Source organism: Nerophis lumbriciformis, linkage group LG10 (assembly GCF_033978685.3).
Source record: "Nerophis lumbriciformis linkage group LG10, RoL_Nlum_v2.1, whole genome shotgun sequence".
Classification (NCBI taxonomy): Eukaryota; Metazoa; Chordata; class Actinopteri; order Syngnathiformes; family Syngnathidae; genus Nerophis; species Nerophis lumbriciformis.
In genome coordinates, this window is record NC_084557.2 from 37,173,675 (window position 1) to 37,185,973 (window position 12,299).

Sequence of the window (12,299 nt, forward strand, 5' to 3'; positions counted from 1 at the left end):
TGAGGGAGTAAGAAGCATGCTGAGAGTCATGTGATGCTGCAACATATGTGACCAAGCTTAAACGTGACAACTAAGGTCTCTCTTGTCTTCCAGTTGTGGACGGTCAGCAGGGAAGATGGCTCCGGTAGCAGTTGTGCCAGAGGTCCACAGTCACGTCCTGGCAGAGTTTGACTGCCTCGACCCGCTTCTCTCCACTCTCCGCTTAGACTCTGGCAGGCTAAAGGTAGATCCTGTCACCCTTACATGTCTTGAGTCGCTCTTGTAATCAAATCTCACTGTTTTAGTCATCTCCACTTGGACAACACTTGCGTACAAACTCATCCATCTAAGATATCCAACTCATTTTGCTATATGTGTCTTTTACCATGAATTGATTAACGTGGACCTCGACTTAAACAAGTTGAAAAACTTATTCGGGTGTGACCATTTAGTGGTCAATTGTACAGAATATGTACTGTACTGTGCAATCTACTAATAAATGTCTTAATCAATCAATGCTGTTACGGTTCAGTGCACATGCTTGGCTGTGTCGAGGAAGTGGTTGGCATTAGGAACATCAGCCGGAGGACTGCACCTCATTCAGAAGGAAGGCTGGAAACAAAGACTTATACTTACTCACAAGGTAACGTGACAGAGGTACAGTAATGCTTTTCATATTATTACAGACTTATTTACCTGCCTTTCAGGAAGGATCGATCACTCAGGTGTCGTGCTGTCCCCATGATGAAGACTTTGTTGCTGTTGCAACCAGGTGATAGTTGTACGATACACAAAAAACATTGTACACTTTGGTAATTTCTTTGTCATGACTCACACTGATGTTTCTGCGAGGTCCAGTCAGGGTCTGGTGGTGGTGTGGGAGCTCCAGCTGGAGCGCCGTGGTCGCCCAGAGAGAGTGAGCGTGTCCTGGGAGCACAGGGGCCAGGCGGTCACCGCACTCTGCTGGGACACAAACACACTCAAAGTTTTTGCGGGTGATTCGGCGGGCAAAGTGTCTTATCTCCGTGCAGGATCCTCAAAACTGGGAAAGGTATCCAACAAAATACCTTTTGTTTTCCTGCCAATACATTACTGTTACTGACTTGACTGCATGTGTAAACATGTTTTAATTTTTTTGTGCAGGGTTCAGGTTTTGTGATTTTTCCTGTTCAAACCGTCACTACAGTTGACTCTAAAGTGGTTCAGCTCGGCTACCAGGAGGGTCGACTGCTGGTGTCTTCTCTGAGTCGCTGTTACCTCTGTGATACAGAGAGGTGAGTTCAGGCGGGGCTGCAGCTCTCCCGTGTTATTAAGTAAATGGCTGGCCAACGGTATACGGTAGAACCTTGATTTACAAACTTAAATCGGTTCTTGAAAATAGAAAAGTTCATATTTTGAAGCTAATTTCTCCATCAGAAACAATGTAAATATGAATAGGTTCTAGCCTCGACAAAGGTCCATATTTTAGTAAATGTTTGAACACAATGTAAAGCCCTATACGTAAACAAACATAACAAGGGGGTGATGGATCAACTTTAAATTTTAATAACAAAGTCAAAACAACAACTCGCTGAACTCTCCTCATTTTCAACCATCGTGCCCACACACACACACACACACACACACACACACACACTGTCACTTGCGCTGTGGTGCACTCAGCTTGAAATCCAAAAACTCCTTCACTTTAACAGCCAGGTCACGACAATGATTAGAAATAAAAAATTAAATCCACTTTACCGTGTGCGCGTGCGTGCGTGCGTGCGTGCGTGCGTGCGTGCGTGCGTGCGTGCGTGCGCGTGTGTGTGTGTGTGTGTGTGTGTGTGTTTGTTTGCAATGAGATCCCCAGCAGGTTGATGGTAACCTGCTGGGGACTGCAGTTGGAAATCAGCCTTTGGCTACAATCTGTCAGAAATGTTGTTCTTAAACCGTTCGACAATTTGCTCACACATTTGTTCAGAAAGTGGTGACCTTCACCCCATCCTTGTTTGTGAATGACTGAGCATTTCATGGAAGCTGCTTTTATACCCAATCATGGCACCCACCTGTTCCCAATTAGCCTGTTCACCTGTGGGATTTTCCAAATAAGTGTTTGATGAGCATTCCTCAACTTTGTCAGTCTTTTGTGCCACTTGTGCCAGCTTTTTTGAAACATGTTGCAGGTGTCAAATACCAAATGAGCTAATATTTGCAAAAAATAACAAAGTTTTCCAGTTCGAACGTTAAGTAACTTGTCTTTGCAGTCTATTCAATTGAATATAGGTTGAAAAGGATTTGCAAATCATTGTATTCTGTTTTTATTTACGATTTACACAACGTGCCAACTTCTCTGGTTTTGGATGTGTGTGTGTGTGTGTGTGTGTGTGTGTGTGTGTGTGTGTGTGTGTGTGTGTGTGTGTGTGTGTGTGTGTGTGTGTGTGTGTGTGTTACCTGCAGTATTACCATTAGAGGACGTGCTGACCTTGCCACTGCTGCTGGTGGTGATTCACTTCCGTCTCGGAGGGGATCGAAAACACATAAATTATTCAATGTTGTCACATGCTGTGTCTGCTAATGCTTCTGCTAGTAGTTCCTTAATTTGATGCAATACCCACTTTGCAAGTATTGCACATTGCCTTGTCCTCCTCCTTTCTCTAGAATAATCCTAATGTGTGTGCTGCTGATGGGCGCCGTGCATGGTGACATCATGTGTGCCAACAAGAAATGATAAGGGAGTCGTTAACAAAACTATCAAAATGATTCCCAGGGACCCAAACCCTGGGAGCCGGTTCTCAACAAGAACCGGTTTTTGATTCCCATCACTATATCTATTATACCAAGTACACCTGCACAATCCTGATACCTCATCCAAGAGCCTGCCTTGACTAAAATAATGTTTCTGTGCCCAGGGAGAAGTTTTGGCGTGTTGGGAACAAGGAGCGTGACGGGGAATATGGAGCGTGTTTTTTCCCCCAAAACAAGGGGTTGTTGGTGGGCCAGCCCCCCCTGCTGTACTGCGCTCGACCAGGGTCTCGGATATGGGAAGCCAGTTTTAACGGCGAGGTTCTGAGCACTCATCAGTTCAAACAGGTGCTGGCCTGCCCCCCTCTACCTCTCATCACATACAGGTACTACTTCACAGGTGATTTTCTTGCTTCTCCTTAAGGCATAAAATACCAAACGCTTTTAAAACCCTCTTGTCACTTCTAGAAATGAGCCACAATACAATCCAGAGAAGAGGAGCCCTCAGGCAATCGCCTTCCCAAAATTGCTTTATTTTGGGTAAGATTCACTTCAGTTAGTTCATGCAAATTGTATATTAGATACTCAATTGTGCTTTTATTTTTACAGAGACCAAAACTTGCTGACCTGGACTGATTCAGCTATTTATATCTTCACACCACATAATGGTCAAGTTCTGCTGTGGACAGAGGTCAAAGGTGACGGACATTGTGACTAACAAAGACCAAACGTGATGATTTTATACCGAAATAAATCTTGACATTTTTTGGGTGTTGCAGATGTGCTTGATGTCACAGTGTACCGCAATGAGCTTTTCTGCCTCCATGGTAGCGGTCGACTGTCCCACATGTCCCTGCTGTCTGCGGAGCGCTGCATTGAACGTCTTCTACGTCGCGAGTCATGGCCTCTGGCTGCTTCTGTCTGCTGTATGTTCCAGCACACTATCAGCATCGGTCGGGTATGGTTCCCATTATTATTATTGTTATTGTTATTATTATTGTTATTATTGACGTAATTAGCTAATCTTATCATGTGTCTCTTGTTTGTTCCACTTGAACCCCAACACTCATTTCGGTTGAATTCAGGCCAGAAAGTCAGTTCCCATGGACCGTCTGGAACACCTTCGCTCTCAGCTTAGTTCCAACACACATCATGAGTTGATTGGCCAGCTAGAAGAGGTGATCACTAAGGTAGAGCCCTTGGACTCGGCCTGCAGCAGCCGAAGAAGCAGCATCTCTTCACATGTAAGTCAGAATAAGTCAATAGTACTCGGTTGTTGTCATCACGACGAATCCCACTTGACACTGCAGCATTTTGCAGTATTGCGCAAGTGCTCCTCTTCGGAATGGGCATTTGACTAAATGTCTGTAGTTTTTTTTACAAAACCCAAAACCAGTGAAGTTGGCACGTTGTGTAATTCATAAATAAAAACAGAATACAATGATTTGCAAATCCTTTTCAACTTATATTCAGTTGAATAGACTGCAAAGACAAGATATTTAATGTTCGAACTAGGGCTGGGCGATATATTGATATACTCGATATATCGCGGGTTTGTCTCTGTGCGATATAGAAAATGACGATATCGTGATATTCGAGTATACGTTCTCACGCAGTTGCTTTTAGCTGCTGGCATTACACTACAGGCTCTCCTCGCTCTTTCCTGTGTCTACTTCTCACAGACAGACAAGCGCACCTTCACACGTCACATACTGTCACGACATATGTCACATACATATACGCCCTCGCGCAGGAAAGAGGTAGCAGCATCGGTAACCATTAGCTGTGATGCTAGCGCAGCCGTGCGAGTGGTAATACGATAGAGAGAAGGTGCGACTCTGGTAACAAATGAAGGAATAATTCATTCCTAAGAAAAACAGCAGGGGGTCCATCGTCTGGCGGTGGTTTGGCTTCAAGTGGGAATATGTCGAACAGACAACCGTAATTTGTCAAGTGTGGGGCAAAAGCGTTGCTATAAAAAGTAGCATTACTGCTAATATGTAGCATCATTTGAAAAGTCACCTGCTAGAGAATGAAGAGTGCTTACTCTGCATGTGAACATCTCCGTTCGGTGCCACACGCCCACACCCTCAAAATGTTGAGGCAAACATTTCCAGATCAACACCGTACGAAAAAAATAGTGATTTTTTTTGTTGTGATTTCCTTCTCTGCATGAAAGTTTTAAAGTAGCATATACTAATGCAGTATGAAGAAGAATGTTTTAATGTAGACACATAGAATCATCATACTGCTGTGATTTATGCATCAAGTGTTCATTCAAGGCTAAGGCAAAATATCGAGATATATATCATGTATCGCGATATGGCCTTAAAATATCGCAATATTAAAAAAAGGCCATATTGCCCAGCCCTAGTTCGAACTTAGAAACTTAAGCTACAGACCAAACCATGGAATGGCCTCAATCTCGTTACCTTGCGTAATGACAATAAAGCTGATTCTGATTCTGATTCTGAAACCACAATTTGAAATGTGGACTCGTCAGACCACAGAACACTTTTCCACTTTGCATCAGTCCATCTTAGATGAGCTCGGGCCCAGCGAAGCCGGCGGCGTTTCTGGGTGTTGCTGATAAATGGCTTTCACTTTGCATAGTATAGTTTTAACTTGCACTTACAGATGTAGCGACAAACTGTAGTTACTAACAGTGGTTTTCTGAAGTGTTCCTGAGCCCATGTGGTGATGTCCTTTACACACTGATGTCGCTTTTTGATGCAGTACCGTCTGAGGGATCGATGGTCCGTAATATCATCGCTTACCTGCAGTGATTTCTCCAGATTCTCTGAACCTTTTGATGATATTACGGACCGTAGATGGTGAAATCCCTAAATTCATTGCAATAGCTCGTTGAGAAATGTTGTTCTTAAACTGTCCGACAATTTGGAACAAATCACAAACGTGGATACTTAAAAAAGTGCATCGCCAGTGTTAAAACGATCTCCTTCCCCAGGAGTGTAGTTTTCAAATAGTCTTGGTCCACACGCAAACGCATTCACGCGCTGACGTGCAAATTTTTCCTATTAGAAGCCTGGTAAAGCAGCCACAGCCGACTTGGTATTATTACTCTGTTAATGTAATAAAGTTAAAGGGGCTCTTTGCAACATTTACACAGATGCCTACAGGGTGCTAACTTTCCAACGTATTTTAAGCGTTATATCCCGCTATCCTAGTCTTCCAGGACGCAATGACATTGCTACGTATGTACGAAACACGTGCACGCGCATTAGCTTTGGGTGTTGTTTGCTAATAATACCGATTTGGATAGTTAGCATTAGCCATCATTGAAAGTATATTTTATCGTAACAACAACATTACTGCAAATTGTTTGTTGCTTGTCCTAGACTCATACTTGCCAACCTTGAGACCTCCGATTTCGGGAGGTGGGGGGCGTGGTTGGGGGAGTGGTTAAGAGGGGAGGAGTATATTTACAGCTAGAATTCACCAAGTCAAGTATTTCATACATATATATTTATATATATATATATATATATATATATATATATATATATATATATATATATATATATATATATATATACATATATATATATATATATAATTTTATTATATATATGTATATGTCTATATATATATATATATATATATATAATTATTTTATTATATATATGTGTATATATATATATGTATGTATATATATATATATATATATATAATGATATATATATAATGATATATAAAAGAAATACTTGAAATTCAGTGTTCATTTATTTACTCATATACACAGACATAACACTCATCTACTCATTGTTGAGTTAAGGGTTGAATTGTCCATCCTTGTTCTATTCTCTGTCACTATTTTTCTAACCATGCTGAACACCCTCTCTGATGATGCATTCTGCTTCGTCTCCTTGTGTGCGCAGTTGTGCACTGCAGTCTCTAAAAGCCGTAGATGTTATTGTCACATATGCATGTACAATAGATTGCAGTAATGTCCTGTTTAAGAGTGTCACAACATTGCTGTTTGCGGCAGACGAACTGCTTTACGGTAGACAAAAACGTGACTGCTGTTGTGTGTTGTTACCGCGCTGGGAGGACGTTAATGAAACTGCCTAACAATAAACCCACATAAGAAACCAAGAACTCGCCTTCGATCATTCTACAGTTATAACGTGATTGGGCAGGCACGCTGTTTATATTGTGGGAAAGCGGACGTGAAAACAGGCTGTCGACACGTCACTCAGGTCCGCCTGAACTTCGGGAGATTTTCGGGAGAAAATTTGTCCCGGGAGGTTTTCGGGAGAGGCGCTGAATTTCGGGAGTCTCCCGGAAAATCCGGGAGTGTTGGCAAGTATGCCTAGACTCCTTTTGTGTGTGTGCATGCGCTCCTTGCACCTACGTGTTGATAAGACAGGGGGAGTGACCGTCGTAAACACCAATAATTCTTTCCGGGACAGTGTCTATTTTGATTACGTTAACTTAGTAATTCTGAAAAAATATACACGGTTTTAAAACGTGTTCTGTTAAACCACTAATGGTTGTTTTGAAAAATGTTTTCAATCTGCAACCAGCCTCTATAATTGTAAAATACTAGATTTACAATATCTTTGAAATCAGCTCACACTTCATACAGCCGAAGAAATATGTAATTCTAATGCATTTAGTATAGTGATTTACATTACGTGTGCAGTGGAGTGTATATTTTATTTCTCATAAGACCCCAGCCCCACCATTGCTGAAGACACTGAACCCTGTCGGCCAGCAGACCACCTGTAGCCAGGGTTTGTACTTCCGAGCTGCCGCTATTTTTCGGATGTGTGATTGCCAGCAAAATACAACGATATCACTACACTCTTGTACACACTGATAGATGGAAGGAAAATACATAAGAGTCACTACCGATCTATGGATGTGCTGTTCGTTCTACATAAATAGTGATGTCGTGTTTTGGTTAAGAGAAATCTACAAGTACAGTTTGTCATATCTCTAGGAATGGGTAACGAATTTGGTACTTGTTTAGGCACGGACCAAATTCTGTCAGTACTACCGCCTATCGATCCACGTAAAATCTAACGGCACCATATTTCGATACCTTTGTTGCACTTCACATAACATCCAGTTACAGACTGCTCAAGGAAACAATCACTCAAGCAGGAGTATAAATATTTGGGTTTTGGCACCAGCCGCTAGACTAGATTTGACCAATTTAAGTCTATGAGCAGGAACTGATAAAACCTACTCAGATGAGCCGCGAAATGTTTTTGATTGATTGATTGATTGAGACTTTTATTAGTATATTGCACGGTACAGTACATATTCCGTATAATTGACCACTAAATGGTAACACCTGAATAAGTTTTTCAACTTGTTTAAATTATTACATTATACGTTAATCAATTCATGGTCTTCCAAGACAAACCAAACAGTCCAGTTGCGATGGATTGAATGCCCTGAGATGACAACGACCTGGATGAATGAGAACATTCACAGCAGTACTTTGGGCGGACGCGGCCACACTCCCTCTAAGTACGGTACCGTAATGTTGCAATTTCGAACACCAACAAAGCAAGTATGATTGGTAGAAAACACTCAAACGTAAAGTAATGCGCTAACTTGATGCTAATGTACATTGGATTTGTCATAGACAGGCTACTATTAGCATTAGCGATTTCACGTGGCGATTTCACAACCTCCAAATTTGGTAATGAAAACTACAACTAAGATGAATGTTAATCAAACAGCTGATGTGTAATAAGCACAATATATACAGTATAGACACTTTGTAGGGCGCAACATAACACAGCTTCATTGAAAAAGCTACTGCCTAGTTAGACAATGTGCCATAAATAGCTTATAAAAGGGGGTCAAACGTTGGGCCCACGGGCCGTATCGGGCCCGCGGAGTTTAATCCGGCCCGCGTCCCGCAAAATCAGTTTTCTAAATGTAAAAATGAGCTGCATTTTTTTAATGAAGGAAATTGCTGTTATAAATGTGTCCATTGGGTGTCGCAATAGCAATACAAGTGTAACCCACGTCACACATGACAGTGTTTAAAGAGGACATGTCAGCTGACTTTAAATGCCCTCTGGATTGGCTGGCGCTTTTCCAATCAGCACAAGTGCAAGCAATCAGCTGCTCCTGTTGTGGCTGGCAGCAGGTGGCGGCAGTAGCAACGCACAATACCTTCTTTCAATGTAAACTATCCACTCAACAGATAAAATAACGAAACGGTAAGATGCAAAGACTTAAATCAATATGACCATCATCTTCGTAGTTAGAGTTCCGTACAGCGCTTGCTATTGGTTGATAGCACGATGCGCACCCTGAACTCCGTTGTAAAAATGTATTTCTACATTTGTTGTGTTTGTTCTATTTTATTTTATACTTAAATCTACCATGTTCACATTGGTTAAGTTGGTAGTTATGTTACCTTGATTTCGTCTATGGTGTCATTTTGATCATTGTTTATATTATAATTGTAATATTTGAATGATGTTAAATGAATGTGTTGTGGCAGTTGCAGATTTCACCGGTTTGAGGAAACTCTTGATTACTTTTTCAATTGCGTTTTTAATTAACTGCCAACATGGGAATCCTAAACAGCGTTTAAAGTTTAATGCATGGGTGTCAAACTCTGGCCCGCGGGCCAAATTTGGCCGCCGTGTAATTTCACTTGGCCCTTGAGGTGATATCAAATTAACACTAGAGCTGGCCCGCCGATTATATTCAGCGGCAGTGCCGCGGCAACACAGCATTCACCGCTAATTCTCATACTTGCCAACCCTCCTGGGAGACTCTCAAATTTCAGTGCCCCTCCCAAAAATCGTCATGTCCGCTTTTCACCCAGTCCAGCGAATGCTGGCCCAGTCACATAATATGTGCGGCTTGAGCACGCACACACATGTGAATGCAACGCATACTTGGCCAACAGCGATACAGGTTACACTGACGGTGCCCGTATAAATAACTTTAACACTGTTAGAAATATACGCCACACTGTGAATCCCCACCAAACAAGAATGACTAACACATTTTGGGAGAACATCCGCACAGTAACACAACATAAACACAACAAAACAAATACCCAGAATCATATTGCAGCCCGAAAGAGTTAGGGCTGCAAAGGATTCTGGTTTAATGGCTTTGTAAATACACTGAGACAAAGTTTAAGTTCAATGTGTTCTTCGTGGAGTTTTTGAAACTGCACCATTTTTCCTACGAACTAAGTGTTTTGCCAAGAGGATTATTTGTAATGTGTACATTTTTAGAATGTGTTTGTTCTATTTTTGGCCAAAGTAAGACAAAAAACAATCTGAAGTTGTCTTTTTTTTAAGTTTTAATGCCATGATTTGACCAGTACGGCACGTGGGAATAGATTTTCCTCCATGCCCCCTCAGCTAAAATGAGTTTGACACCCCTGGCATGTACAGTACTGCCATCTAATGTCTTGGAAGTGTAACTGCACTGCAAATTAGACTCCAATGAAACAAGAAAACAAGATATTATTAGGGGCGGCATGGCGTAGTGGGTAGAGCAACCGTGCCAGAAACCTGAGGGTTGCAGGTTCGCTCCCCGCCTCTTACCATCCAAAAATCGCTGCCGTTGTGTCCTTGGGCGGGACACTTCACCGGTGCCACTCACACCGGTGAATTGTATGATGAATGATAGGTGGTGGTCGGAGGGGCCGTTGGCGCAAATTGCAGCCACGCTTCCGTCAGTCTACCCCAGGGCAGCTGTGGCTATGAAAGTAGCTTGCCACCACCAGGTGTGAATGATTGATGGGTTCTACATGTAAAGCGACTTTGGGTACTTAGAAAAGCGCTATATAAATCCCAGTTATTATTATTATTATTATTATTAAGATAAGACAACTGGACAGCACAGTTATTTTAGCTAATTTTCAAATGTTACACTAAAAAATTAAGTTTTATATTCAAACAATTAACATTTATTAACGAAGAATCTGTACCGTGAACAAAACCCATCCCTATCATATACACTTTTGTTTGAGTCGTTCTTACCTTCAGCTGTTCACACTCACACTTTAAAGCGCTTTGAGTCACTAGAGAAAAGCGCTGTATAAATATAATTCACTCTACTTCACTACACTTAAATCTAGATTTAAAAACAAAGATATAAATAAGTTATCGATATCAGTCCTAAGAAGAAATAAGAAAAAAAAATATTGTGCATCCCTATCAATAACACACAATAGTCAGTGTTCTTATTTTCATTTTTCATTGTATTAGTTTATTTGAACAGGGACAACTCACATTGATCAACCTTGCTGTAAATGTGCAAGATTTAGCCACAAAGCTAGTTTTCAACCATAGATCCTGGGCAAGATGTAGATCGCCAGGAGCAAACAATAGATGATCAATAATCGATTATTATGCCCATCCCTCATTGTACCTTGTTGGGAAGCTGGTCAACGTTTGGTAAGCTGTTATTTAAACACACAATACAAATTCAGTGCTGGTGCTGACAGGTCATGACAGTATCCTAGTTTGAGCCTCAACACTTGTCGTTTCCTCTGACAGGAGAGCTTCAATGTCCTGGACTGTGGGATCTACCGAGTGATTAGTCGCAGAGGAAGCCAGTCTGACGAGGAGACCTGCTCCCTCATTAACCCTTCCACGTCAGAGGAGGAGCGGCTCAAGGAATTCAGCTTTGTGCAAGAAGAAGACCAAGTGGAGCACGGTAAACCATGGACAATGAAACTATTGCTGGAATGAGTTTGTTACTAATTGAGTGGTTTGTATGTACATTTAGAAAAATGTGATAAAGGCAATAATTCTTTATGAATTTCCCTTTCCCACACGATTAATATCAAATCTCTTGTGTCCTTGTGTCCTACACACATCATCATGTGTTCAGTTTTATTTATATCGCTCAACAACCATGTATCCACTTCCTCTTCATCATCTTCCTCCCTCTTACTGATGCTGCAGCTGCAGCTGCTTGCATGTTGCGTCCTCCCTCTGATCACACACCACCAGTGCTCCATCCATCTTTGTGTTTCTCCTCTGGCGTTGTCCCCACTCTCCATCAGATCCACAGAACAGCGAGCGTACAGAAGCTGAGCGATCCGAGCAGGGCCTGCAGTTCCACCTGCCCCTCTCCTTCCGCCCCCGACCCCCTCGCATCGCGCTGCAGGCCGTCAAAGACAGGTGAACACACCCACGTGTCCACAAACCGAAAGGAGGGTCTAAGCAGCTGCGTTGCGTGCTCTTAAATGAGGATTATTTTGGTCATTTAGTGTGAACTGAAACCTTGACAATAACTGGGGTGCAATGAAGCATTTTTAACTTCCCTTTTCCAGTGAAGACCCACACACCGGAATAGTTTTCTGCGGCATTCATATAATTTTGGACAGGTTTCATTTCACACTTGCGCTGCTCGTTACTCATTCAGGCTTTTTGTTTCTCCCAGTGTTTCTAGTTTTGTTAAGAAGACAACTGAGAAGATCAATACGCTGCAGATGAACTCTGAGCTCTGGCAACGACCCGACTCCAGCTCACCGGCGGACATGTCTGCCACCTCTGCTCCTTTCTCAGAGGACGCCGATACTGAGTGAGTACACGGAACATTCTACCACAAACTAATCAGACTTTTGGTGCCAT

General features: G+C 42.1%; 1 protein-coding gene across 3 annotated transcripts in view; it reads left to right on the forward strand.

The window, feature by feature from the left end:
- Positions 1-12,299, forward strand: part of hps5 (HPS5 biogenesis of lysosomal organelles complex 2 subunit 2) — a 29,692-nt gene that overhangs the window by 5,150 nt on the left and 12,243 nt on the right. For all 3 annotated transcript variants that reach the window (XM_061969634.2, XM_061969635.2, XM_072913952.1), the window contains exons 2-14: positions 94-223; positions 512-622; positions 687-751; positions 838-1,030; positions 1,123-1,253; positions 2,868-3,086; positions 3,169-3,240; positions 3,310-3,398; positions 3,480-3,658; positions 3,786-3,944; positions 11,217-11,376; positions 11,729-11,846; positions 12,109-12,249. In XM_061969634.2, coding sequence (XP_061825618.2) covers positions 116-223; positions 512-622; positions 687-751; positions 838-1,030; positions 1,123-1,253; positions 2,868-3,086; positions 3,169-3,240; positions 3,310-3,398; positions 3,480-3,658; positions 3,786-3,944; positions 11,217-11,376; positions 11,729-11,846; positions 12,109-12,249 — 1,745 coding nt within the window. In that variant the 5' untranslated portion in view covers positions 94-115. The remainder of the gene's footprint in view (positions 1-93; positions 224-511; positions 623-686; positions 752-837; positions 1,031-1,122; positions 1,254-2,867; positions 3,087-3,168; positions 3,241-3,309; positions 3,399-3,479; positions 3,659-3,785; positions 3,945-11,216; positions 11,377-11,728; positions 11,847-12,108; positions 12,250-12,299) is intronic.